The sequence below is a fragment of the Budorcas taxicolor genome, chromosome 10, assembly GCF_023091745.1.
Source record: "Budorcas taxicolor isolate Tak-1 chromosome 10, Takin1.1, whole genome shotgun sequence".
Taxonomy (NCBI): domain Eukaryota; kingdom Metazoa; phylum Chordata; class Mammalia; order Artiodactyla; family Bovidae; genus Budorcas; species Budorcas taxicolor.
Genome location: NC_068919.1, coordinates 21793667 through 21820523, shown reverse-complemented (window position 1 = coordinate 21820523; position 26857 = coordinate 21793667). Strand labels below are relative to the sequence as shown.

Sequence of the window (26857 nt, the reverse complement as noted above, 5' to 3'; positions counted from 1 at the left end):
CTCCTGGCTCCAGGGTCTCCGGAGGCACTTTTCAGCAAAATGAATCTCCTCAGGCACGAGAGCCATTTGTTTTCCAAACTCCCTTCTCTGGTCTCACTAATTCCCAATTTCCCTGCATTTGACAAATGCAATTAACAAGCCTCGATCAGTTCCTGGCAGACAGCCCTCATCAATCAATATGGAGACTCCAGAGATCGCGTGAGGCTGAGCGGAAGGGAAGGTGCAAGAAGGGAAGGTGGCTGCAGTAGGGAAGAACAGGCTTTATAGCTCGCTTATCTCTGAGTGACCCCTCCCAGCCCCCTGGCCTCAAAAGAGGACACTCCACTGTCACCCTCACCAACCATTTTCTTGCTTTTGGCCGACTCATATAAAGCAGCGTTGACACCCTCCTCATTCTCTTAACGGTTTCTCCCATCAACCTCCTACATCTCTCCTGTCTTCTCCTTAACAGAAGGCCTTGCCATCTGCTGCCACCACAGCCTGGGAAGCCCCTCAGTGCTAGGGGTGACAAATCAGCCATCTCTCTGCTCTCAGCAGGGACTCTTCCACACCCACAGGCTCCAGGAACGATTTTGTGCTGTTTCCTGCCCAGGAGGCTAGAGGTCCACGATCATTTCCCTGTCTCCCACAAACACACACCGCAGGGCCAGGACAGGCACCACCAGGCTGGTGGTCACTATGCTTTCACATACAGCTCTCTGTCCTCTCTGTTCCCAGGGTCAAAGCCTTCCTTTCCCAACTGGCTTACCCTCCTCACCTCTCTGCTCTGCATGTGGCATCAGCCTCCCCTCCCCCAGCACAAGGGGAGAGCTTTTTTCTCGGCAGCTCTGCCTGGTACAGCCCTGTGCATCTTTCCACCTCATCAACTTTTCATCTCTTTGCAAACGGAATCAAGAAGTCTCTCCCTCCTCCCTGCCTCTCTCTCCTTCTCCTTTGTTATTAGCTTCATGAGTGGGGATGTTAATGTATTCACTAGACAATGTCTTCACACTGCTGTTTCCTGTAATTACAGTCCCTTCCCTCCCACTGTCCCAGCCCATCTGACTGTAAAGTGCTTGGAGGAGGGACAGTGTGGAGAAAAGACGCAACACAGGCTGAGGTCGAGTAGTGTCATGTTAACATTCAACAAAGTAAAACCAATAATTACCTCTGCAGTAGCTCATTAACAGCTGGTAACACATGGAGGTCAATGCACCAGAGATTAAAAAAAAAAAAAGTGATTGATACAATTGGGGACCCCTCCGCTAGAGGATGGGGAACTGTACCCATATTACCAACAACAGTCACCCCAAGAAATGCAAGCAGCCACATCCGTCCTCCTTCAGTGGGTAGATTCACTATACTTGTCATGTAGGTCGGCGACATTGTCACTGGAGACCCGGATCCAGCCATCCTCCCTGACATGGTAGAGGCTGACGGAACCTCCTGAGTAGGCATCTCTGTAGGTGGCTTGGTAGATGGCTCGACGGGCCAGATCATAGGCCTCCTCCACCTCCAGGTCATAGGAGTAACCCCGATCCATGACCCCATAAGCATATACAGAGCCAGAGCCTACAGAGAAGGTGGCCCCCGAGATCCGGTTTCCTTCACTGTCCACGTAGTAGAGGCCTGGAAAGAGAGATGAGGTTAGTAAGAAGACAATGAGCACCTCTTCGGACATCTAATTCATCTTTAAAGGCAACAGTTCTCCTTTCCTCTTGAGACCCAGGGAGACCAACAGAAATTCAAGAAAACAGCACTTCTATAAAATTACTAAAAAAATAAAGTGAAGAAATAAAATTAAATGTGAAGACTTCAGGATTCTACACATTCCACTCCACCTCACCTCACATTACAGTTACTGCCTTGTCTGTCTTCTCTGTACAACCAAAAAACTAGTATAATTCAAATGACTTCGGTTTCAAGCACAGAACTTCAGGCACTGTGGGAGATAATGTTTGAGACGATCCTAACCCTCCAGAGTTCAGACTATCTGGGAATATTATCTGGACAAGTATGCTATCTCTTCTATCACACAGTAAGAGAATAAAGCCTAGAATTCTAAGTCATATTGTAAAGAACCTACACTGTCCAACATGGTAGCCACTAGCCACATGTGATTCAACACTTGAAATGAAGCTAGGACCTACCACATGCTGGAGTGATAGTCTTTTGGATATACCAGGTTAAATGAAATATATTATTAAAATTACTTTTCCTTTTCAATTTAAAAAACATGGCTACAACATTTAAGATTACATGTATGGCTCACATTATATTTCTATTGGACAGTGCTGGTATAGACTAAACAGTTGGCCAGGCCAACCGCCTTTTTTTTTTTTAATTAAAAAAAATTTATTTTCTTTTTTCTGGCCACATCGTGCAGCTTGTGAGATCTTAGCTCCCCAAACCCAGGCCCTCTCGGCAGTGAAAGTGCACAATCCTAACCACTGGACCATGAGGGAATTCCCCCAACTGCCTATTTTTATAGTTTTTTTTTGGAACACACCCACAACCATTTGTGTATATAGTGTCTAGGACTGCTTTTATGCTAAAACCAAGCTATGTAGTTGAGACAAAGATTACAGAGCCTGCAAACCTAGAATATTTACTTACATTTGATCCTTTATGAAAAAGTTAGCCAACCTCTGGTGTAACAAAAAGTTAGACACAGACTTGATAAAATTTTTATCACTTTGATCTGCCCCCTGGACCTCTCCAGCTGGATGCCTTTGTCACCAAATTCATATTTAAATTTCCTGTCCTCAAATACTTCCAGCGTTTCTCCCTTATGGACCGAACTCATCCCTCTTCTGCCCCACCAATCCACTTCCTTCTGTACTCTCAAATTCTGTCAATGCATCACTAATATTTTTCCTATTTCAGTGGGTCTCAACAATAACTATGCATCAGCATCGTCTAAGGAAGTCTTTTTTTTTTTCGGCCAGGGCATGCAGCTCCCAGGACCTTAGTTCTCCAACCAGGGACTGAACCTGGGCCCCTGGCAGTGAAAGTGCCAAGTCCTAACCACTGGACCGCCAGGGAACTCCAGGTATTTTTTAAAAGATGCCAAGGACTTAACCCAGGTATTCTTTTTAAATTGGTCTGGGTGGGGGACAAGCACAGAGCTAGATTCTTAAGTTCTTCATGTGATCACGATACAAGCCAGGTTGAAAAGTACGGCCCTTATCAGCTTCCAGGTTCCGATGGTTGTAACATGGAGCCCCTCCGCAGGCCCACTGCCACTACCTTGCCAAGCCGGTGCACCATCTAGTTCCAATTTCCCTTTCTGGATCTCTGGCTCACTACTCTGCTTCACACATCTTCAGCTCCAATTACACTAGACTTCCAGTTACTCCCCGCAAGACCTCATGCTTCTTCCTTCTCTTTTGTTCATTTCTTCACATCCAGGAAAATGAGACCTACCTAAGAAGCCCTCCCCAGCTTCTCCCATCAGAAGCAATTCTTCCTACCTCCTTAAATTCTTTCAGCATTTTACTGGTTCTCTTTAAAGCGGTATTCATCTCATTCAGCCTCGCATGAAGTAATCTGGGATCCTTTCTGAGTCTGCTTGAGGCCAGCGGCTGACTCATCCTGAATGGGACAACTCGTCAGGAAGGCGTCTCTGAGACAGTACAATTTAGGTTAAGCTCTGGCTTCCCGGGTTTTCCTTGCTGGCCAGCTTTTGTACTCTTTTACACTGTTTTCCATCACCTGGGACCAATCCAATAGCTAACGGTTCAAAACAACATTTCCAAAATGTCTCCCTAGACCGCACAAGAGGTATGGAACTGTTCTTTCACACGTTTCAAAGAGAAATGTCTCAATTTCCAAAGTAACAAACTGAGCTCCTCTCTCACAGGCACTTTTAAGTCTCTCCTCATCCATCCTCTATTGAGGGGTGAACTAATATTCTCCAAAGCAAATGAAAAAGTGGTGGGTATTCTACAGTTGATCAATAGAGAAAAACTTAGGCATTTAGAAAGGTAAATGAGGGAATTCCCTGGCAGCCCAATAGTTAGGCCTCCACACTTTCACTGCAGAGGGCACAGGTTCAATCCCTGGTCAGGAAACTAAGATCCCACAAGCCACAAGGTTAGAAAAAAAAAAGCAAGCAGGTAAATGAATGAAGCAAAAACAACAGGAGGAAAGATTACCTATTTTCAAGCACCAAAGGGGAAAATTACACAGAATGTGACTAGCTGTATACCAGCTTGACTAAAGAGACATTCAAAATTGGCTGAAGAGGAACTGCTAACAGATACAAGTCTGAATTTCCTGGCAAGGATTTTATATACTAGGAAGAAAAGTAGGTTAAGGAATTCTTTTCGGAGACAACGGGACCAAGGTGATTATATCAAGCAAGGAAAAGAGATGGGCCTAAAGGGCCCCTTCTAGGCCAAAGACTCTCTACAGGAAAAAAAGGAAGAGAAATGACTAACTTTTGAGTAGTTACTTGGTTTTGTTGTCCAATATGGTAGCCACCAGCCATATGTGGCTGTTGAGCCCTTGAAATAAGGATGACACGCCCCTAAATATTTTAGTTATTATGGATTAAAACAATTGTTAAAATTAATTTCACCCATTTCTTTTCATTTTAAAAATATATCTATTAGAAAAAAGTAAAATTACATCTTACATGTGTAGCTCACATTTAATTTTTTAATTTATTTTCTTTATATCTAGCTCACATTACTTCTATCAAATTGCACTGATTAGAGTTTTTATGTCTATTACCCAATTCTTAAATACAACTCTTTGCACGTCTTATCATTTTACAGGAGAGACTAGAAGGAAAAACAGTTTACGTGCCAGACACTGCATATTTGACATGTATTGCCTCATGGAACCTATATATGATGATGAAACAGGCTGAGAAAATAAACAACCTGCCCTAAGTCACATGGATAATCAATGACACAGCTAATCTACCTCTGTGCCCTTTCCTACACTACATCTCTTCCTTGAACAAAGAGAAGGAAGGACTGAGAGTTAGTCAACACACCCTTAGCACTGACATATGCTCTTTCATTCATCTGTTCATGCAACCTCTCTGTAATGGCAGCCCAAGAATCACATGGTTGCAGCTTAACTTACCAGGGCCTCTCTTATCCCAGCCACAGATCATGGTGCCCATGGACAGCCCCATGCCTTTATACTGATACACCATGTTGGCAAGCAGCTTGGAAGCAGCTGCAACGGAGATGCGCTCCTTGTTTCGAAGCTCATAGATTCGACATTGCCGAGCCAACAGCCGCTCCCAGAAGCTGCAATCCGCTGCACCCCCAGCCATGGTGCCCAGCAGGTAGGGGTTGATCTCTATCACCTTCTTTACTGTCTGGGAGGCGATGTAGGCACCGGCTGTGGCCCGAGAATCTGCTGCAACAATGACTCCGTGGCGAAACTGTTAGGATTAGAGAAAACACAAGCCAGGGGCCACATCAGACCACAGAAACATCACCCTGACATTTCTTTGTGCATCGATACAACCCCAGAACATCTCTGTCGCTGCTGTTTTATACTTCACAACGTATTTTCCCACTTATATGTCACTGGAGCGTCTCATCAATAGCTTCAGGTGAGATTACTTTCACTTGCTGGCTGAGGAAACAGGCTCAATGAGATCGAATGACTTACCCAAGATCACAGAGCCAGTTATTACAAAGCTAGGCCAGGAATCTTAATTGTCTGGCTCCTATTAGAGTGCTTCCTCCCACCAACTTTCCTCCTCAAGCCATAACGTTTCAGTTACCCTGACCTATCCGGGCCACTGTTTCCAAAATCTTTGGTGATCACAACAGCCTTCCCTCTGCCAGAGTTCACTGTCGTTGCGGCCGCCTCTTTCCCGGACAGGAGCAGCCTGGGGTCGCCTGGGAATCAATCCAAACAGCCTCGAAATCCTTCTCCCACTTACCCTCACTATTCCCCAGCCCCACCGCCAGCCCGCTCCCGCCAGAATAAGAACCGAGGCCTCTCGGGACAATGAGACAGCGAAACTGCCGGGGTCGGGGCGAGAGGCCCGGGCCTCCGCCTGGGCTTCGCGGCCGCGGCTACGGCGGGTTCTGGACCCGCTGGGAAGCGTGGAAGGGCGCAGGCGGGCAGGATTCAGCCCGGCGCGGCGGCTGTGTCTGCACCTTGAAGGCCAGGGTGGTGGTTCCATGAAGCATTTCAATTCTCGGCTCCTCTGGGACACCCCAGCTGGGCGCGGCCAGGCTCAGCCCATCGCTGGGACTGCCTGGACCCAGGTCCAGCAGATCCGCACGACCCCCGAGTCCAAAAAACCCGCGCCGGTTCACCGGTAGCGGCCTCTCCAACACGCTGGCCAGCGCCATGTCTAGTAAGGGCAAGGGAACTGCTTGCCAGAACGCCTAGCAAAGAGCGACCGGGCAACGCCTCGCCGTCACAGCTTCACTCCCTATTAAATCTATCCCAGGGAGGAGCCATTTCAAGTCCTGGCAACCACGCCTCCAAACACAGGAGCCAGATGCGAGTAATTATTTTCACCAAGGAGGAAAAAAATAAATGGCTTCACTCCTCTTAAATGATAAAGGGGTGTGGCTGACATCTTGACTTTGGCCACGTAACCAACGCAGGATTAGATTAACCTCAAATTCATAGGAAGCAAACGCAAACGTCAGGTTAAGGGAGGGAAGTGGGGCCGGCCATCTTTGAGACGGGCGTGACTGGATGAAAATCTGTTCTAAACCGGTAGCAGTAAATCGGCCCCGCCCCGCCCGGTGTCCAAGCAACAATTAACATCTATACCTTTTCAGCAGTCTGTTAATGAGACTGAAGTTGCTATTTTGTTTAAGGGCACTCTGTAATACTGGGTAAAATAATGATCTACTCTGAGGCTATTTTCCTATGAAGTTTCTAAAACCACGGTAGTTTGAGCTGGAAAGCGCAACAAACATGAGTGCTATACCTCTTGTGTTTTGATAGCATCAATTGCCACAATAGCCAGGTTCTCTAACAGCAACCAATTTTTAAGATTCAGTATTGTCTTTACTCCCACCCCCTGGTGGAAATTCTAATAAGTAATGAATTGCCCAAAAGGCAGATGGAAGAATAAAGAAGGAAAAGCAAAGGGCCCAGTTAATTCACAGACTGGATTCGCAATTCAGCTCCTGAATAACTGAGTCAATAGTAATTTACCATTTCAGAGCCTGGAGGAGAGTTGAGGGTCCATAAAGATGTACCAAGAGGTTTCCTGACTTAATCTTGCTAAGACAAGCCCTTATTCAAGAACGTGCTGTATTTCATTGTCTCTCCCTCTCTCCACCCACCTTCATTTTTCAACCCTTTTGGGAACTATAACAAGCAAAGAAGTGGGCAAATGTATGAAATGTTGCCTTCTGCTTTACGTTTCTATGAAGTCAGTGTCTAGTCTTCCTTGTTGGATTCCAGCAGCAACATCCATCAATATCTAATTCCCTCACTCCTCTGATGCCCAACTCAGCCCCTCCTCTTCCCAGCAGACTCTGCATGTGCTGTATTTTTAATGCTGAAATTTGGCAACTCTTTCCAAACCCAACCATCAGAATAAAGAATGTAATGAAGCAGAAGATCTTTATGTGGGTCTCACACTTGGATGGTGTGGAAAGTACAGAGTGCCTCTGTTTATTGAGCACATAATATTCTGTAGTCACTCCTGCAATGCAACTAATCCTCCTTCTGACTTCTCTCAGTGGTTCTTTTCCTCTGCTGCTAATGGTGTCTGTACTTTTCTTAAGGCACTTTTATATTTTAACCTGGTTATAAATATACATTTATCTCCCACTGGACTGTGAGTGTTTAAAGACAGGTATTTCTCTGGAATTCCCTGGCGGCCCAGTGGTTAGGTCTTGGTGCTTTCACTGCCAGGGCCCTGGGTTTGATCCCTGGTCAGAGAGCTAAGGTCCCACAAGCCAAGCTGTGTGGCAAGGGGAAAAAAAAATCTGTAAAGACAGGTATTTCTCTGTGCCCGCTATATGCTTAATACATGTTTTTCAAATGAACACGTGAAAGGATGACAGTATTGTTCTAGTCACAGAGGCTTGAAGCCGTGGCTCATATTTGACAGCTCCTGTTCCTTTCCTCCACATCCAATATATGCCAAGTCCTGTTCATTCTCCCTCCACAGTGCTGCTCACATTCTTCTTCATTGCAGTTGATACTGCCTTTGGCTTCTTATCGTCTCAATCCTGAATTACTGAAATAATCTCCCAATTTTTCTGGGCCCAAACTATGTTTCTAATTAATTCTACACAGTACCAGGTTGATTTTCTTAAAACATCATCTTGATCTTATCATTTGCCTGCTTAATAATGGTCTGTAAGGTTCAGCTCCTCAGTATGACATTCAAAGCCTTCCAAAATCTGTTCCCATTTTACCTTGTATTAGTTCTCTGCTCCAAGGTCCCATTCAGGGAGACCTCAAAGAAGAGAGGTACAAATGATCAGTGCTGCAATGGGTGGAAATATAAACTGATACATACCATGGAGTATAGTATGGAGGTCCCCGCCCACAAAAAAAAAATTAAAAATAGACCTACCATATGATCTAGTAATCTCATGTCTGGGTACGTATCCAAAGGAAATGAAATCACTGTCTCATAGAGATAGCTGCAATCCAACGTTCACATTATTCACAGTTACCAGTACATGAAAACAATATCCATCATCAATGTACGAATGCATAAAGTGTTATATATGTGGTAGAGTATTATTCAGCCATAAAAAAGAATGAGATCCTGCCATTTGTGATGAGATGGATGAAACTTGAAGGCATTAAGCGAAGTGAAAGAAGTCAGGCAGAGAAAGACAAATAATGTATGAGCTTACTTATATGTAGGATCTAACAAAGCCAAAAGTTATGACCAACCTAGATAGCATATTCAAAAGCAGAGACATTACTTTGCCGCCTAAGGTCCGTCTAGTCAAGGCTATGGTTTTTCCAGTAGTCATGTATGGATGTGAGAGTTGGACTGTGAAGAAGGCTGAGCGCTGAAGAATTGATGCTTTTGAACTGTGGTGTTGCAGAAGACTCTTGAGAGTCCCTTGGACTGCAAGGAGATCCAACCAGTCCATTCTGAAGGAGATCAGCCCTGGGATTTCTTTGGAGGGAATGATGCTAAAGCTGAAACTCCAGTACTTTGGCCACCTCATGCGAAGCGTTGACTCATTGGAAAAGACTCTGATGCTGGGAGGGATTGGGGGCAGGAGGAGAAGGGGATGACAGAGGATGAGATGGCTGGATGGCATCACGGACTCAATGGACGTGAGTCTGAGTGAACTCCGGGAGTTGGTGATGGACAGGGAGGCCTGGCGTGCTGCGATTCATGGGGTCACAAAGAGTTGGACACGACTAAAGCCAAACTCTTAGAAACAGTAGATTGGTGGTTGTCAGAGGCTCAGAGTTGATGAAAATGGGAAGATGTTGGTCAAAAGTGTACGAACTTCCAGTTATAAGAGGAATAAGTTCTGGAAATCAAATGCACAGCACAGTAACTCTCGTTAACTGTATTCTTTTGTACACTTGAAAGTTGCTGAGAGTAGACCTTAAATGTGCTTACCATAACAACGAAAATGGCTTTCCAGCGCCGGCCCCGGACACAGCAACCGTCGCGATCTTGATGCCCAAGAAGAACCGGATTGCCATTTATGAACTCCTTTTTAAGGAGGGGGTGATGGTGGCCAAGAAGGATGTCCACATGCCCAAGCACCCGGAGCTAGCAGACAAGAATGTGCCCAATCTTCACGTCATGAAAGCCATGCAGTCTCTCAAGTCACGAGGCTACGTGAAGGAACAGATTGCCTGGAGACATTTCTACTGGTACCTCACCAACGAGGGCATCCAGTATCTCCGCGATTACCTCCACCTGCCCCCTGAGATCGTGCCCGCCACCCTGCGCCGCAGCCATCCTGAGACTGGCCGGCCACGGCCCAAAGGTCTGGAGGGAGAGCGACCTGCAAGACTCACACGAGGGGAAGCCGACAGAGACACACACAGACGAAGCGCCGTGCCCTCTGGTGCCGACAAGAAAGCCGAGGCTGGAGCTGGGTCAGCAACTGAATTCCAGTTTAGAGACAGATTTGGTCATGGACGTGGTCAGCCACCTCAGTAAAGTCGAAAGGGGTTGTTTTATGTTGAATAAACCTGTAAACAGAAAAAAAAAAAAACACAACGAAAATTATAATTATGCAAGGTGAAGGATTTGTTAACTATCCATATTGCAGTAAATGTTTTGCGATACATACATACACAGACACATACACAGAAGTATCAAATCATCATATTGTACACACTAAACTTAAATAATGTTATATGTCAATTATATCTCAATAGGGTTTCCCTGATGGTCCAGCGGTTGTCTGCCTGCCAAAACAGGAGACGAAGGTTCAAGTCCTGGTCCGGGAGGATCCCATATGCCGTGGGGCAGCTACTGAGTGCCACACTCTGGAGCCCAAGAGCTGCAACCACTGAGCCCACATGGCACAGCTACTGAAGTCTGTGTGCCCTAGAGCCCATGCTCTGCAACAAAGAGAAGCCACCACTGGCCACAACTAGAGAAAGCCCATGTGCAGCAAAGGAGACCCAGTGCAAACAAAAATAGATTAATTATATCTCAGTAAAGCAGGTGTTGAAGAAGAAAACAATGATAAGTGCTATAGTTCACAGGTGAGAAAGGTGGTCAGTATGGATCGGGGTGAGTTTGGGGGTCAAGGAAGGCTTTGTCAAGGAGGTCTGGATTCATTTCCTTAAATACCACTTAGGTCCCATTGCTTCTCAAATTCAGAGCCTCTTCTCTCTCGGCCCGTACCTGGGTAGGGTTTTCAGAATGGGTGATATGTAAGCCAGACTTGGGAGGATAAAATTCAAAAAGATGAGGGGGAGGTGGGAGATGTACTGGGAATAACATGAAAAGAGGTTGTGGTGGATGGGTTAGGATTGGGCCACAGGGGGCCTTAAATGCCAACCTGGGGTGGATTTGATCTTACACCCCTGTAAGGTTTCTTAGTAGAGGAGACATGGGATTTGAGTGATACCTTAGGAAATTATGTGAGCTTGGAGGATGAGGTTAGAGGGGGAGCTGCAATATTTAGAAAAGTATACTCCATATGGTTCCGGAAGTAGATGTAGCTTGCCACTCCGCCCCAATCTAGTTTCTCTCTCTGGAGGGCCAGCTGCCAGCGTCCACCCTTCCTTGGTCTGAGGCTTAGACTCAGTCTGATGGTGTCAAAGTCAGTTGTTTCTCCTGCCTTGAAACTGCAAACCAATCTCTTGCCGTTGTGAACTGTGGGGCAGAAAGGGGACCAACAGATCCTTTCAGCTGCCTGCTCAGAACTTCAGCACCAGTCAGAGAAGCTGTACTGCCAGAGAGCTGTCCGGTGTGCCACGACTGTCTGCAGATGGAAGTTCAAGCTCATGCCCAAAACAGAGAAGAAAAAGACCTCCAGGTTTTAGTCCCCCTTCTGGCCCCACGGAGCTCTGTCATTCTGAAGGTATCTGGGCGCCCCGTACAAGGCTCCCTCGCTCTCCTTTCTGCTGTCTTTGTGCCAGTCCATTCCGTTTTCCCCACGTTGCTCATGAGGAGAACCTGTAAGCTCAGTGCCATGGCTCCCTGACCCCATGCCCCTGAAGAGTGAACCCAGCATCCGGACTCCTGCCCCAGGGGGTCCATGGCAGTCTATTCTGTTTTGTTTTGGTTTGGGGCCGTGTCCTGTGACCTGTGGGATCTCAGCTCTGTGACCAGGGATCGAACTGAGGCCATAGCAGTGTAAGCCTGGCATCCCAGGGAACCCAGTCTGACTATGCCATTACACTGACTAGTCTGTACCCTTCCCTAGGCTGGGGGCTCTTTCAGGGCAGGGACAGGACTTCATTTATCTCTGTGCCCAGTGCCCCCCACAGGAAAAACAAGAGGAACCCAGCTCTGCTCCTTTCACTGGTGCCCCCTTTCCTTTGCAGTTACCCAGCCCCCACCCAACTCCAGGTGCTTGGAGGATGACAGACAGGTGACTCCTCCGGTGACGCTCAGGTGTGTCATGGGCAGCGTCTCCCCAGCGCTGAAGACTCCACTGGCCTCATCCTGTCCCCTCCTCAGCAGTCCTCCAAGGGGGAGGGTGCTGCTCCGTCAGCCAGTCCCAAAGCCTGGTTTGGGTTTTGGGAGAAGCCACAGATCACACACCTTCCTGTATGGTTCTGGCTGCAGCCCGGCTTCTCCTTACCATTTCTCTTCCTCCACCCAACCCAGCTCACAGATCCCTGCCTTGCTCCTTCCAACCTTCACCGGACCCCAGGGATGGCTCTGCAAGATGTGTGCAAGTGGCAGGCCCCTGACACCCAGGAAACCTCCCCTCACCTGCCTCAGGCTGGCAGCTGGGCTGTGCCCCGAGGCTGGGACCCTCAAGCCTTCCTGCAGACGCACGGCCCCAGGCTGGCCCATGGTACCACCACTCTGGCCTTCCGCTTCCGTCATGGAGTCATTGCTGCGGCTGACACCCGGTCCTCCTGTGGCAACTACGTGGCGTGTCCAGCCTCACGCAAGGTCATCCCTGTGCACCAGCATCTCCTGGGCACCACCTCTGGCACCTCGGCTGACTGCGTCACGTGGTACCGGGTGCTGCAGCGGGAGCTGCGACTGCGGGCACTGAGGGAGGGTCAGCTGCCCAGTGTGGCTGGTGCTGCCAAACTTTTATCAGTCATGATGTCACGCTACCGGGGGCTGGATCTGTGCGTGGCCACGGCCCTGTGTGGCTGGGACCGCTCTGGCCCTGCCCTCTTCTATGTCTACAGCGATGGCACCTTCCTGCAGGGGGATATCTTTTCGGTGGGCTCTGGGTCTCCCTACGCCTATGGTGTGCTAGATCGCGGCTACCGCTATGACATGAGCACCCAGGAAGCCTACGCCCTGGCCCGCCGCGCCGTGGCCCATGCCACCCGCCGCGATGCCTACTCTGGGGGTTCTGTGGACCTCTTCCACGTGCGGGAGAGTGGATGGGAGTATGTGTCCTGCCATGATGCCTGGGTGCTGTACTCGGAACTGCAGAAGCTTCCAGAACCAGAGAAGGAACGGGAGGAGGAGGCCACCCCCGACAGAGCTGGCGAAGGCAGAGAACCGTCTGTGGGGCTGGCACCTGGGGACTTGAAGGTGCCCACAGAGAGGCTGTGAGCAGCAGCAGGATCTGGGGGGCCCAGCCCAGGGTGAGAGATGGGGCCACAGGGGAAGCATCGGGGTCCTGCTCTCCTGGGTTGCTGGCTTCATTTGTTCCAAGTTTCTATCCCTTTCTCTTCCCAGAGCTATTGACCTCTCTGTCCGACTTGTTCCTGTTGGCACCCAGTAGATTGATCTAGCCTCCTTCTCAGCACCGAGTCCATCTTTCAGCAAATACTGAGCACCGGCTGCACACCAGATGCTGTGCTGAGCTAGACTCTCTTTTCTTGCCATCTTCCTTTCTGCTTTCTTCCATCCTATCCCCACTCTCTCTTCTTCTTCTCATTTTAGTTCTCAGCTCAGCTTCAGAGTCTTTGCACTTTCTCACCTGGATGGGGGGGACGGTGGGAGGGGAATGAGGGGGGATAGTAGCCCCCGGGACCCAGGCTGGAAGGGGCGGGGCCGGTGCAGCATGAGCATCTGGGGGTAAGTGATGGGCTCCCTCTACTGCTTTCCTCCTCTGCCGCCACCCCCCACTCGACCCTCCTGATTCTGATGATGACTCCTTTACTGACCGCAGTTTTCATGATTAACTGTTTAAGGTTAATGTGATCCTCACTTGACAGAAGAGGAAACAGGTTCAGAGATGTGTGACTTGCCCGAGGTGATGCGGTCAGTGCAGAGATGAGCCTGGGATCCAGGCCATCCACTCCAGGGCTGTGCTTCTTCCGCACAGCTTCTCTCCCAGGGCCTCTTCTTGCGCCCGGGGAGTGATGTGGGGGAGAGAGCAGCTGGGCTGGGCCCCTTCCTGCTGGCCAGGGAAGAAGGAACCTGGAGGAGCCCAAGGGTCTGGAGAGCGGAAGCATCCCCTGTTGAGTCCTCTCTGTCCTTTCTTGCCGAGGCCTGAGTCATCGGCACCCCGCAACCCCAACCAGTGCGCTCTGGCTTCTGAGCCTGTCGTGGCTGCTGCCAGACTTCGCCTGCCGTCCCTCTGCCTTCTCCCCAGCCTCTCCTTCCGGTAGCTCCCTCTGGGCATGAAGAAAAGAGGGAGATGGCTGTGCCAAGGGGAACTGCTGGGTTAGCGCGTCCTCTCCCTCCCCTCCTGTCTGCTTGCTGCTCCCCTGTGAGCCCTGACTTGGTGATGCAGGCTGACAACTCCAGGAGGGATGCCACCCTGCCCCCTTCCCCAGGCCAAGTGGAGGGGAAGGCATGGTCAACCTAGGAGATGGGACCCGAAGGAAGGTTCCTGAACCTTCTTTCTTTGTCTTACTCCCACTGCTTCCAGTCCCAAGATGAACAGCATCTCTTCTCCCTCTTGGACCCCCTCCTCCCAGCCTCTGGCCCAGTCCTGAGCCTGGACCCTGCACTTAAGGCTAAGAACTTCACCAGGCAGGAGCTGGGCCAGACAGAGGAGCCCTAGTAGGCTCTGGCTTTCAGGGGATGATGGGGGAGAAGGGAGGAAAGCTGGGGGAGCCCCAGGAAGGAAAGCAGTAGGGGGAGGAAGGAAATGAGGGGGGTTGCTGCAGAAAGATGCCCAGTACAGGAGAGCAAGCCTTTGAGCGGGGGTCTGGGAATCTGGCTTGTGGCCTCTATGCAATCTTTCATCCTTCACCCTCCCCTCAGCCTCAGGTGAGGAGGTGCAGGACTCTGGGAATGATAACTATAGGTCAAGGATCCTTAGGCTAGTTTTCTCCTGGAGGAACACAGGAGGAAGGGCAGTTTTTGCCCAGGGTTCAAGTGTTTGGTTGACTCAGATAGAAGGTGCACCTCCACGTGTGGAGATGAGTGTGGGTCTGTGACACTGTGAGTGAGTGATCCTGGATAAGTGGTGGTTCCCATGTGCAGAGACAGGAAACGGGCTACAAGGGAAAGAGCCCCGTCTGAGTAAGGAGAATGGCCAATTATCAGGGAGAAAGGGCTTACTATTTTTGGGGGGAGAAAAAGTCCAGAGTAGAGAGGAGGTGGGGCAGGGCTCACCCCAGGGGTTCACTACTTCTGCAGCCTCACTGCCCTCCCCGGCCCCCTGCAAACACCCCCACCCACCCAACCAGGGAGTGAGAAAAGGCAGGAATGGAGGGCAGGCTAGCCTGCCGTTGTCACCTGAACCAACCCCCAGGCTAGCTAGGAACCACATGCAGCTCCCCACCGCCCCCCTTCCCACACTCTGACCCCCTCACCTTCCCATTAATCAGGGAAGGAGGACTGAACCCAGATAGGGAGGGCTCTCTTCTTGTATCTCCTCCCATCAGCTCTCCGTTCTCTCTCTTCTCTTTTCCTTCCCTGGTCCTGCCCTCTTCACTTCCTTTGACAAATTCTCTTTCCAATGGTGAGATATTTAAGACCAGAGATAAACCTAAGGGTCTAGCTGAAAAGTCTGTTTCCCTACACTGTTTTCCTGGCAGCTGAATGAGTTGGGAAGGACCTCAGGAGAGTGTTAGGGAGGGCTGGCAGAGCGGGTGAAGGCCCGCACCCCACTTCAATGCACCGCTCACTAGCCAGGGGCAGCCCATGCCTCACTCCCTCCTCTTCTCCGCTTATTCCTAAAGGTTTGATTCAGGCATCAGGGGAGACCATGGGGGTCAATCTAGCCCTGACCCGGGAGACCCGTCCTGACACCCAGCTTGCGGTGCTGCCCTCCTAAGTGTCTCCCTCTGGGGCAGACAGACTGCTCTCATACAGGCCTTCAGGCAGGCAGGGCCCAGTTTCCAGCCTTCAGCAGAGTCAATGACAATGCCATGCTTGCACCATAGGCCTGGTTTGGAGGAACCCATCGACATCACGGCTTCCTGGGAGAAGATACTATAACTGTTTCACTGAACGAATCTGTTCTCAGAAACTGTGTCCAAGAAATGGAGGCCTGTACTAACCTATTTGATCCCTCCCTCCATCCTTCTCTTCATTGTTTGTTTTCTGGCTGAAGCCAAAGCCCTCTTCAAGCAGAGCTGCGTGTACAAAGGATCTGACAGGATGGAGGGCGGCCTGTCAGAGCAGGGTCTTTGTCCTCCCTGGTGGCATTAACCACACAGCACATAAGGTCCACGAAGGCATCTTCCCATTGGAGCAGCCTCCCCTGACTACCCTCACCTCGCACTTGGAAGGGAAGGTCACAAGGACCTGTCCTGACCTATCCACTCCCCAGGAGCTCTTGCTGGACTTACGAGACCTGGGCCAGGTCTACTGTTTGTTCCTGGGTGGACCCCTTCTCTACTCAAGGAGCCCACAGTGAGAGACGCTGGCCACCCGCTGGGCTCCCGTCCCAGCTGACTTTGGTTCAACCCCTAAAACAGCCCGCCTTCCTGGGGCCCCTCTCTCCCCTCCTCTGTGCCCATGAAGAACAAGACCACAGACCGGGAAGAATGAAGGGTGGAGGCAGCAGGTCCACTGTGACTGTACCACCTTACCCCGACCCAGCCTTTTCCAGCTGGGACCACAGGCCCCAGCAGGCGCCGGCTTGCTCCCCGCTGCTGTCCCCCGCCCACTGTCCTAGTCTAGAACCCCTCTTCCTCTCTCCTTAGTCTCATTATAGCTCCTCCTTCTCTCCACAGTCTCCCTCCTGCTCTCCCCTCTGGCCAAGCCCCATGTCTTAATTTCCTTGGACACTTTGAGACCAACAGAGAACCCAGAGGTGGTGGGAGCAGGGGAACGAGTCATTATCTCCTTAGTCCCAGAGTGGAATCAACCCAACCTCTCCTCTGTGAAAGGGACTTGAAGCAGACTGTCCCCCAAAGGAGAAAGGAGAATGAGCCGAGGGGGTGGGCTTAGGCCTCTCTTCCAACCCTTCAGCACAGTGACACGCTCTGAGAGACACCTGAGTGTGGAAAGGAAAGCAGGGCTCCAGCTTTACAAAATAAAGTGTTTGTTTATTATGAAATTAGAGATGGAGGCCCCTCCCCTTCCGCCCTCTTTCCCCTTCCCCAGCAGCCTCCCTCTTTCCTTCCCCTCCCCCAGGGGCTGGGAAGCATACAAGACGATGCCCAGAGCCAGGATGCCCAAGGCCGGTTGACAGCTGGGCAGAGCTCCAGGGAGGCGGCCACAGTGGGGGGCTGGAGCTCTCGCCCTGGGAGGTGGGCTGGCTCCCTCTCTCTGCTGGAGGCCAGTGGAGCCAGGATGAGGCCATGAGTGATGGATGGAACCATGCGGGCAGGTCTGTAAAGACAGGAGAGCCAGAGTTGAGAGGCGGTGAGTGGGGGAGGGCTTTGGGCCCGCCTGGTGCTCCTAGAGGTCTAGGGACACTGACCTGGGGCAGAACATCCCCTGCAGGAGGGTGGGCAGCAGTGGCTGGACGTTTCTCTTGCTTTTGGGATGGACAACAGAAAAAACCAAAAAGCCCATCACAGGGACCCACAGAGAATGTGGGCAGATGTGGGCAGGAGACAGACAGAGAGCGTGTGTGCACAAGGGAGACACATAGGGCCCTGGGTGACAGAGGCAGAATGGAACAGACCAAACAGAGCCCCGAGAGAGTGGAATCACAGTGAGAGAGGCGGGAGGTTCAGAGTCGGAGCCGCACAACCCAGACCCAGATAGGGAGCCTGTCGGAGACAGACGGATCCCTGGAGAGAGACGAACAGACGACTGGGGAGGAGGGACGTAAGGAGGCAGTTGCCTCGGGGAGGTGGGGAGGAGGGACACGGGGACTGGGGAGGCCTGGGGGCCCCTGGGCTGCTGCCGCCTGCCTGGACCCGGGGGGCTCACTCAGAGGGCCTACGCTGCCGCCCCGCTTCGGTGGGGGAAGCGGGGGCAGTGCCAGGCCCGTCTCAGGGGGCTGGGGGCTCCTTGGCCCCGTAGAGCTCGGCTAGGGTGCGAAAGAGCGGCCCCCAGTCGTCCAGCGGCTCAGCCGGGCCCGGGGCGCCGCCGATCTCGCTGCCGGAGCCCAGGGAGCTGAGGGAGCCGCAGGAAGAGCCGCGGCCCTCGTAGCCGTACACTTGCACGGAGTCGTAGGGCGGCACGCTGGGGTCCTCGTCCGCCTCGCGCAGCCGCAGCGCCAGCAGCTGCGCCACGTCGGCGGGGCCGGGGGGCCGGGGCTGGCGCGGTGCCCGCGCCCAGGGCAGCACATCGCGGCGCGCGGGTGGGCCAGGCGCCGGCGGGGCCGCCCCGTCAGGGTTCTGCAGGGCGCTGATGTCGAAGGCCTCCGTGTCCTCCTCACCGCCGCCCTCGTCGTCGTAGGTGATGATGTTCTCGCGCACGTCCTCCTCTTCGAGCACCATCAGGGCTTCTTGCTTCTGGCGCCGCAGAGCCACGAAGAGCACCACCAGGGCTGGGGGAGAGGCGCACAAGTTCCATTTGGAACGGCCCAGGGGTGGCAAGCCCTAGCTTTGACCTTTGGCAAAACGCTTTTAAATCCTGACTTCAACCCTTTACTCGCTGTGTGACCGCGGAGAGTTGCTTAACTTCTCTGAACCTCTTTGGCCCTTGGATTGCTTGTGTGGAAAAGAGGGGAAACATATTTACCCCTTAAGGTTGTTGAAAGGATGAAATACCAAGTGATGTGCCCAGCACCACATATGGCCCAGAGTTGGGGCTCGTTAAATAGTTTTTATGGCTCATGACTGTCTTTAGCTTGGCAGGTCAGGGATATGAGGCCAGAGTGTTTTGGGTGTATCAGGCAGTGGGAAGACCCAGACATGAGGTTCCTTCACGACCTAGGGTGGACTTCCCTGTGTCCAAGGTCCTGTTCTCTCCACACCCCCTGCAGGCCTGGACCTCACATCTATGACCCCATCTATGGCTTGACTCACCCAGCAGCGTGCCCACGCAGGTGACGATGGCAAGCAGAGCCCCCGTGCTGAGCCCAGCAGGTGAGAGCTGAGCCTCGGGCCTGCAGGACGCCACGGAGCCATCAGGCCGGCAGCGGCACACACTGACAGTTACTGTGGCTGTACTGCTCAGTACTGGCTGCCCCCAGTCCCACAGTTCTATGGGAACCAAGTAGGGGGCCTGGCGGGGTGGAGCGGGGCGAGAGGGCAGCAGCAGGCTGGCGGAGCCATCTGTAGGAGAGACAGGTCTTTGGGCACCTCCTGGGATACCTTCCCACTAAGGTCGGTGCAGCCCATGGAGACAGAGCTGTCTTGTGGGGAAGGTTTGCAAAGAGCAAAACCACAGCCACCTTTTTTATTTATTTATTTTGGCCACACTGCGTGGCTGGCAGGATCTCAGTTCCCCAGCCAGGGACTGAACCCAGGCCCCTGCAGTGAAAGCCCTGAATCCCAGAATCCTTTGGCATCAATGGTAAAGAACCTGCCTGCCAATGCAGGAGACACAAGAGATGTGGGTTTGCTCCCTGAGTCAGGAAGAGCCCCTGGAGTGGGAAATGGCAACCCACTCCAGTATTCTTGCCTGGAGAATCCCATGGACAGAGGAGCCTGGTGGGCTACAGTCCATGGGGTCACAGAGTCGGATACAACTGAACACATACACCCGCCCCCCCCCTCCCCCCCCCTCCCCCCCCCCCCGCTCCACAGGCCATCAGGGAATTCCCCAAACTGCATGTAGATTCTGTAGGGTGGAGCCCCAGGTAGGTGGGTAGAGTTAGGGATGGTGGAGGAGGGGAGGGAAGCAGGTAAGGGCACAGTTGTAGGAGGCTACCCACCTCGGTTGTCCCGGACAGTGAAGTTGGCATCCGGGCCCAGAGGGCCATGAAAGGAGACATGGCTATTGTTGCCGACTTCATCTCTGTCCAGGGCTCGGATGACCTGAATCAGCTGAGGGGAAGAAGAGAAACCTGTATGGAGTGGGCAGCAGGAGGTCTCGAGGTCCCAACCCGCCTGCCTCAGTGGCTTACCTGGCCGGGGACTGCAGAATCGCACACAAAGGTGTCATAGGGCTCAGCCAGCTGGGGAGCGTTGTCATTCTCATCCAGGGTCTGGATGGCCACTTGCACCCGGGAGGCCTGTGCAGAGCTGTCTGAAGCCAGAACACGAACACGTGCACCCCACGCAAGCACACACATCACAGTTACACACAGTACATATGGTGTGTGAATGTCACATCCAGAACATGGCATGCATGTGGGACACATGAGATATGCGTGAGATATGCAGGTAGCATCAGTGTGGTGAGGTGAATGGAACAAGTGCATATAACATCCATGTGGTACCCAAGAATATGTGGAATACACACCCCATATACATTCAACAGGAGCGTAGCACTCAGGACATATATAAACAACCACCCACATGCAGGGCACTTGCACCATCAAGGAAAGGTAGACTGATGATGCATAGCAAACAACAGCCACGAAAGATGTGATACGTTCATACCATACAGTCCATGTACTCAGTGTTTAAAGTGAATACAACGCACACAAAGGGAACGTTCCACATGTACAGTGCATGCAGCATCATCACCCCCAGGATGCAGAGAACGCATTTTCATGCACGAAAACAGTGGGACAGACATACACACTCGTGCACACACACACACGGCCCATCAGAGGTCTGGGAGGCTGTGGCGTAGCAATGAGTATCACTTAGGATTGACCTTGGGGAGGGAGGAGCTACCTGATTCTCAGGCGCAGAGCCAGGCCAGCCTGGGTACTGCAGCCATAGACAGGCCCCCTCATCACTGGGTGGCCCCCATCATTACCCTGCCTTGCTCCTCACTGCCAATGGCATCCAAGAGAAAATGCAAAGTATGCATCCCTGCCCTCCCCAGCGCCCATCTCCCCTAGGCTAAATCTCTCCCCTGGGCTAAGTCTCTCCCCTGGGCTAAATCTCTCCCCTAGGCTAAATCTCTCCCCTAGGCTAAAGTTCCTTTAGTCTTTCCCCCAGGTTGAGGGAGAGCTGGTTGGCTCTTGGGAAGGGGCTGAGGTCACAGCCTAGGCAGAGGAGTGGACTGCCTGGCTAAAGGGTCTGGGAGATGGGACAGAGTCCATCTTTCACTGCAGTAAGGGCTCAGGGCCTGCTAGTCAGTATTGGGATTTGTGGGCATGGGGAGCAGGATTTGGCAGGAGGTAAGAAGACAGTGGGGCTGCCGTCTATGGGGTCGCACAGAGTCAGACACCACTGAAGCGACTTAGCAGCAGCAGCAGCAAGAAGACAGTGAGGGAAATACACACACACACACACAAACACACAGGGCTATGTAAACAGACGGCCAAAGCACACACAGGGATGTTCACATGGGGAGACATGCATGCACTGTCACACAGCTGCATGGTCATAAACATAAACCTATCCACATACAGTTCAACACATATGGTGGAGGAGATAACAGCTGAGACTGCAACCTGACTGAGGCCCCACCACTTAATGTCTGCGTGACCTCAGGAAGTTACTTAACTTCTCTTTGTCTGAGTTTCCTCCTTTTAAAATGGGGGGAAAAAAATCATGCATCCCTCATAAAGCTGTGGTGATGATGAAGTGAATGCATCTGCATTCGGTACTTAGAACCGTGTCCGATACACAGGAAGTAGTGAATTATTACTGCCTGTCCACAAACACTCACATACACAAGACAATGTACACAGACAGCTACTTGTGTCTATCACTGGGCTATGCTTAGTCGCTCAGTCGTGTCTGACTCTTGGTGACCCCATGGACTGTAGCTCATCATGCTCCTCTGTCCAGGGGTTTTCTCCAGGCAAGAATACTGGAGTGGGTTGCCATGCCCTCCTCCAGGGGATCTTCCCAACGCAGGAATGGAACCGGGGTCTCCTGCATTGCAGGCAGACTCTTTACTAGCTGAGCTACCAAGTTTCACTATACATATCCAATTACATATATGCACAAATAATATAACTCCATACACTCAACTACATAACACATATATATGCAACTATAGACATATACTCACAAGCATATATATATAGGTATGTATATGTATTTTTCACACACAGGGAAGTGCGCGCCCACATGTACACATACACATAGCGCTTTAGCTCTTCATTGACGTGGTGTAAGTATGTATGCACACAGGGACAACTCCCATAGACAGGATGTGGACGGCAAACGTGGGAGATGCTGAAGCATGAGCAGGCACAGCAAGGACAGGTTCACAGAAGGAGGGGAGGCCTCCCTGCCCCCACGGGCCATGGCTGCCCAGAGGCGGCTGAACCATGCTGCTGATGACTGGTGACTGACACAGGCGGTGCAGGGAGCTGGCCCCTCTCCCCTTCCGTGGGGGCTTCCCACAAAGCTTCCCAGGGAGAGGCTGCTGGCACTCCCCGGTCAGCTTCTCCCTGTTCCCACTTCAGCCTGAAGCAGAGACTGGGCAAGGCAGGGTCTCCCAGGGTGCATGCCGGGCTTCTTAGGGATTGAGAGCTATTTGAGGTTAGATTTATTTTGACTTGGGGAAAGTCAGGTATGGGAGCAAATTAAAGGTGAGGGGAAATGCTTAAGCCAACCCACCGTGCCCAGTCCAGCTCAGGAGATCAGGAAGCCTGCCTGGTGGTAAGGGTCCAGGCTGGGCACCTAGTTGTTATACCCTGGGTGGGGGTGTGTGGCACTAACACCCCCCTCACCCCATCCCCAGGGCCGGCCCCTCTGCCAGGAGGCTGCCGCCACCTCCCGGCCGTCCTGGAGGCCCAGGACTCCTCACCAAGCTCTGTGGCCAGCACTGTGAGGTTGTGCCAGACACGAGCCTCTCGGTCCAGGGGCACTGCTGTGCGGATGGTGCCGTCTTCAGGCTCGATGGAGAAGCAGCGCTCCAGGTCCGAGTGCGGGAGGATGGAGTATCTGGGGAGATGGAGCCAGGTTCAGGGCTGAGCTGGGGCAGGGCCGAGCTGGCGGCCACCCCTCCCTCCCACCTGTTCACCTTGCTGGGCCTCCTGGCTCATCTGGGCAAAGGGCCTACATGAGCTGACCAGGCAGCGCCTGCCCTGTGCACCTGGAGCCATAATTCACATTAGGGTCCCCTCGAAAGACAAATATCTCTGGGCAGTCACCAATATTAAACACCTATCCTATGACATGGGGTGCTGAGTTTCATGGGGGTGTGGAAAGAGAGACAGAGGTGACATGGGGCAAACACTGCCTGTTTTTCTGACTCCTGGGCTCTGTTCTGAGGACCAAGGACCTGAGTTCTAGCTCTGCTCTGTCTCAGACTAGCTGTGTGACCTTGGGCAAATCTTTTAACCCGTTCCCTTAACTATCAAAGGAGAATGACACTGGCCCCTCCCTCAGTGCTGTGACAGGGATGCTGGGCAGCAGGCTGGGCAGGTGGAAAGAGCAGGTCTTCTTGAGGCTGACAAGTCCGGATTGGAATTCCCGCGTTGCTGCTTACTGAAAGTGTGACCTGGGGCACGTTAACGCAACCTCTCAGGGCTGAGCCTCTAAAGCAGCTGCAGCCGAGAAGACTGCTACCCTTATCTTCAATCCTCCTCTCACAGGTTGTTGTGAAAATGAAATGTTATCAAGTGAGTAAAATGTGAGGCGCTGCGGGAGTGATCAATAGCCACGGCCACAGCCATCAGCTGATCTGGTGCACTCATCAGATGAAATGCCATATCTGCTCTCACGGCCACTGGGAGGCGCCACTGCCATCCACACAGGGATGGGTGGAGAGTCTGGTTAGCAGGTCCTCCAGCCCTCCCCTGGCCCCCAGGCCGGCAGTGGGGAAGACTTCTGCCAGGAGGGGAGTGTGATGGGCAGGAAAGGTGGGGGGGAGTCCTTGGGTGGGAATAGCCTGCGGCTGGGCCTTTTCCCTAAGGCCCCGCCCTGCCCCCGCCAGCTCACCTGATGGGGCTGGCTGGGGAGTCCAGGTCCGTGGATGACACTTGGCCCACCAGGGTCCCAGGAGCCTTGTTCTCAGGCACTGCCAGGTGGTAGGCAGCCTGGGTGAAGGCCGGTGGCTCTGGAGCATCCTGCACAGCCACACGCACTGAGGCCACATCCTTAAAGGGTCCTCGCCGCAGATAGGCTGGGTCAATGAGCGTATTGGTAGCCTCCACGCGGAAAGAGTAGGCGCGACGGGTCTCAAAGTCTAGGGGCTATGGTGAGGGAGATGGAGTTACTGAGGCAGGTGCAGGCCTCAGGGAGGTGGGCACCAGAGGGGTAGTGGCCTCGGTGGTCAGGGTGGTGGGGGGCAGATTACTTGGTCAGAACTCCAGGTCTGCCCCTAGTTCAATCACAGACTTGCCCTGTGCAAAGTCCTGAGCCAGTCACTCCCCCATTCTGAGCCCCAGACTCTTATCTGAAGGATGAGGAGAGGACCACAATCTCTGAGCTCCAACACAGAGATCCCAAGTCTGCTCTAGCCTGGTGAGGAGCCTGTCCTGTGGGGCAGGAGGTAGGTGTGAGTGGGTCTGAAGCACTCACCTTGCGGACAGTGAGGAGCCCATCTCGACCCTGGGAGTCTGTGCTGATGCTGAAGGCCTCCGATCCCTCCCCGTCAAGAATGCTGTAAGCCATGAGGGCGTTGTCCCCCAGGTCTGGGTCCTGGGCCCGTAACCGGCCCACCAGGGTGCCTGGCCCAGCGGTCTCCACCACAGAGAACTGGTACAGGCCTTGGGGTGGATGGAGGGAGAAGTTCTTAGAGAGGCCCCCAGCCCTCCTCCCTCCCCCAGCATGTCCTTCTCCCAGGCCTGGCTGGGGGAATGGGTTGGGGGAGGCTTCTCCAGGGGCGACAGGGGTGGGGTGGGGTAGAGTGGTCAAAGGATGGCTCAGGCGGCGGCACTGGCCCCTTACTCTGAGGGAACTTGGGGGGGTTGTCGTTGACATCGCTGAGGGTGACCGTCACCGTGGTGCTGCCCGACAGCCCCCCCATGTGGCCGCCCATGTCCTTGGCTTGAATCACCACTAAGAACTCCTCCTGTGTCTCCCGGTCCATGTTGGGGATGGCGGTCCGCACCACTCCTAGGGAGAGATGATGGGTCAGGGTTGCCTGATCCCACAGCTGCCTCACCCAGCTCCCGAGCTCTAGCCTCACCAGTCTGGGGGTCCACAGAGAAGAAAGGCAGTCCATCCAACACAGTGTACACCAGCTTGGCGCTGTTCCCATAGCTGGGGTCATCGGCGTCGTGAGCAGTCACTTGGATCACTGATGTCCCTGCGGGGGTTTCCGGCACCCCACTCAGCCAGGACAGAGCCAAGTGGGGAAGAAGAGCAGATGAGTGGGACCCAGACACGAGCAGGGCTGAACTGAAGGAGATGGGTTCTGGGGCAGAAAGCAGTGGGGAAAGGGGAGGTGAGGGCACTCCAGGATGTCCAGACCTAGGGTACTCACCCACATTGGACATCTCGGGCACTGTGGCATGGTAGGGCCCGAGGGGAAAGATGGGTGGGTTGTCGTTGATGTCTTGCACCTTGATAATGAACTCCGATGGGGGCTCCAGGGGTCGGTTGGAGGCTCGGTCCACGGCTTGGGCCAGTAGCACGTACTGTGCCTTCTCCTCCCGGTCCAGGCTCTTGGTGACGTGGATATTGCCTGTGGCCTCATCAATCACAAATACGGTGCCTGCGCCCTCTCCGCTCAGCAGGTACTTGGTGCGGCCCTCGCCCCTGTCCACATCTGAGTGCAGCTGCAGGGGTCAGGGAAAGACAGCAGCAGGTTCCAAGAATGGTGACAGAAAGTTAAAGAGTCTGCATCTAGGACTGGGGACAGTGTTGGGAATCCTCAGGGACCAAGGTCATTGCAGAAGTGATGAAGTTGCAGAGGAGAGCCTTGAGAGTCAGGGGAGATGCGGGAGGGGCTGAGCCTTACCTTGCCAATAAGGACAGGCTCTGGTCCAGCGTACTCCTCAATGACAAAGAATTGGTTCCACACCCAGCTCCTTCGGGTCCGAAGCAGTGATGGTTCTGGGGCCCCCCGGGACCCTGCCCAAGCCCGGGCTGGGGCTGCCAGGCGCCCCATGCAGCCCCAGCCACCCAGCCAAGCCAGCAGGAGCCTCACCAGGCCCCACATGTTTGGGCTCCAGCCAAGGCTCTGTTCACTGCTCCTGGGTGCTGAGGCATGAGCTGGCTGGGGCAGAGGGGCAGAGGCGTTGGGGCTACCCCATGGATCCACACCTGTAGGACAGGCAGTTGTTCAGGGTCGAGGAAACCCTTACCATCTCCTCCCAAAGTTAGACGCTCCAAATATCAGACCTCCGAGGAACCAGACACCCCACTGCCCAGAACCCAGAATGAAAACGAGAGCAGTCTGATCTTTCCCTCCAGCCAGGCTCTCTGCCTGTATTCACCTCCAGCCCTCCAAGCTGATAAATCTTTGGCCAGTCAACTCTGAATAGGGAAGCTTGGGAAGAAAATAGGAGAGGGATGCTGGGAGGGCTTAGAACCGCAAATCTGGCCCCTGAACTCCCAGGGTGAGTGTGCAGCTAGGTGCTGGAGGAGATGGGGGCTACCATGGAAAGGGCTTAAAAATCCAGGAACTGGGATTCATGGAGGTGTGGTCTCAGGGTGCCGAGGGTCAGGCTGAAATGATAAGGAGGGCTGCCTCAGACAGGGTTGAGAACCTGTGAAAGTCTGTCCTCCACAGGAACCCCTCCTCTCCAGAATCTGCTCCCTGGCACACTGCTAGCTGAAGTCCTTGAAGGGGGACTGGGCTCACAGACAGAGTGAGAGGGGGGAGCTGAGAAAAGGGGAGCGGTAGAAGCCAGGAGACTGGGGAGGCAGACCCAGAGGCTAGAGACACAGCCAGATGCAGGGTGAGAACAAGACTCAGGGACTGTCCGCAGAGACAGAAAGAATGGCAGCAAGAAACAGGAGGAAAGAGATCAAAGGAGGTAATCTGGGTGTCTGAAAGGCAGAGAGGAGTCCTGGGTACCAGGCTCCAGAATGGGTGGAAGGGCGGCCAGCACTGTGGTAA

General features: G+C 52.9%; 4 protein-coding genes across 4 annotated transcripts; 2 read left to right on the top strand and 2 right to left on the bottom strand.

Moving 5' to 3' along the window:
• Nucleotides 1–1095: 1095 nt before the first annotated feature.
• On the bottom strand, nucleotides 1096–6472 carry PSMB5 (proteasome 20S subunit beta 5). Its single transcript, XM_052646483.1, has 3 exons — nucleotides 6114–6472; nucleotides 5077–5383; nucleotides 1096–1608 (listed from the first exon to the last, which is right to left on the bottom strand). Exons 1-3 carry the CDS (start codon nucleotides 6309–6311, stop codon nucleotides 1322–1324), a joined length of 792 nt encoding a protein of 263 aa, XP_052502443.1. The 5' UTR covers nucleotides 6312–6472; the 3' UTR covers nucleotides 1096–1321.
• A 2921-nt stretch (nucleotides 6473–9393) lies between these two features.
• LOC128054270 (40S ribosomal protein S10) lies at nucleotides 9394–10084 on the top strand. The gene is made up of 2 exons (XM_052646882.1): nucleotides 9394–9408; nucleotides 9503–10084. The coding sequence occupies exons 1-2, from the start codon at nucleotides 9394–9396 to the stop codon at nucleotides 10082–10084; spliced, it is 597 nt and encodes a 198-aa protein (XP_052502842.1).
• Nucleotides 10085–12262: 2178 nt separating this feature from the next.
• PSMB11 (proteasome subunit beta 11) lies at nucleotides 12263–13132 on the top strand. Its single transcript, XM_052647268.1, has one exon. It carries the CDS (start codon nucleotides 12263–12265, stop codon nucleotides 13130–13132), a length of 870 nt encoding a protein of 289 aa, XP_052503228.1.
• Nucleotides 13133–17871: 4739 nt separating this feature from the next.
• On the bottom strand, nucleotides 17872–25954 carry CDH24 (cadherin 24). Its single transcript, XM_052646828.1, has 11 exons — nucleotides 25754–25954; nucleotides 25277–25571; nucleotides 24980–25099; nucleotides 24739–24906; nucleotides 24370–24557; nucleotides 23788–24041; nucleotides 22652–22788; nucleotides 19896–20017; nucleotides 19704–19815; nucleotides 18853–19101; nucleotides 17872–18371 (listed from the first exon to the last, which is right to left on the bottom strand). Exons 1-11 carry the CDS (start codon nucleotides 25952–25954, stop codon nucleotides 17872–17874), a joined length of 2346 nt encoding a protein of 781 aa, XP_052502788.1.
• Between the last annotated feature and the right edge of the window lie 903 nt (nucleotides 25955–26857).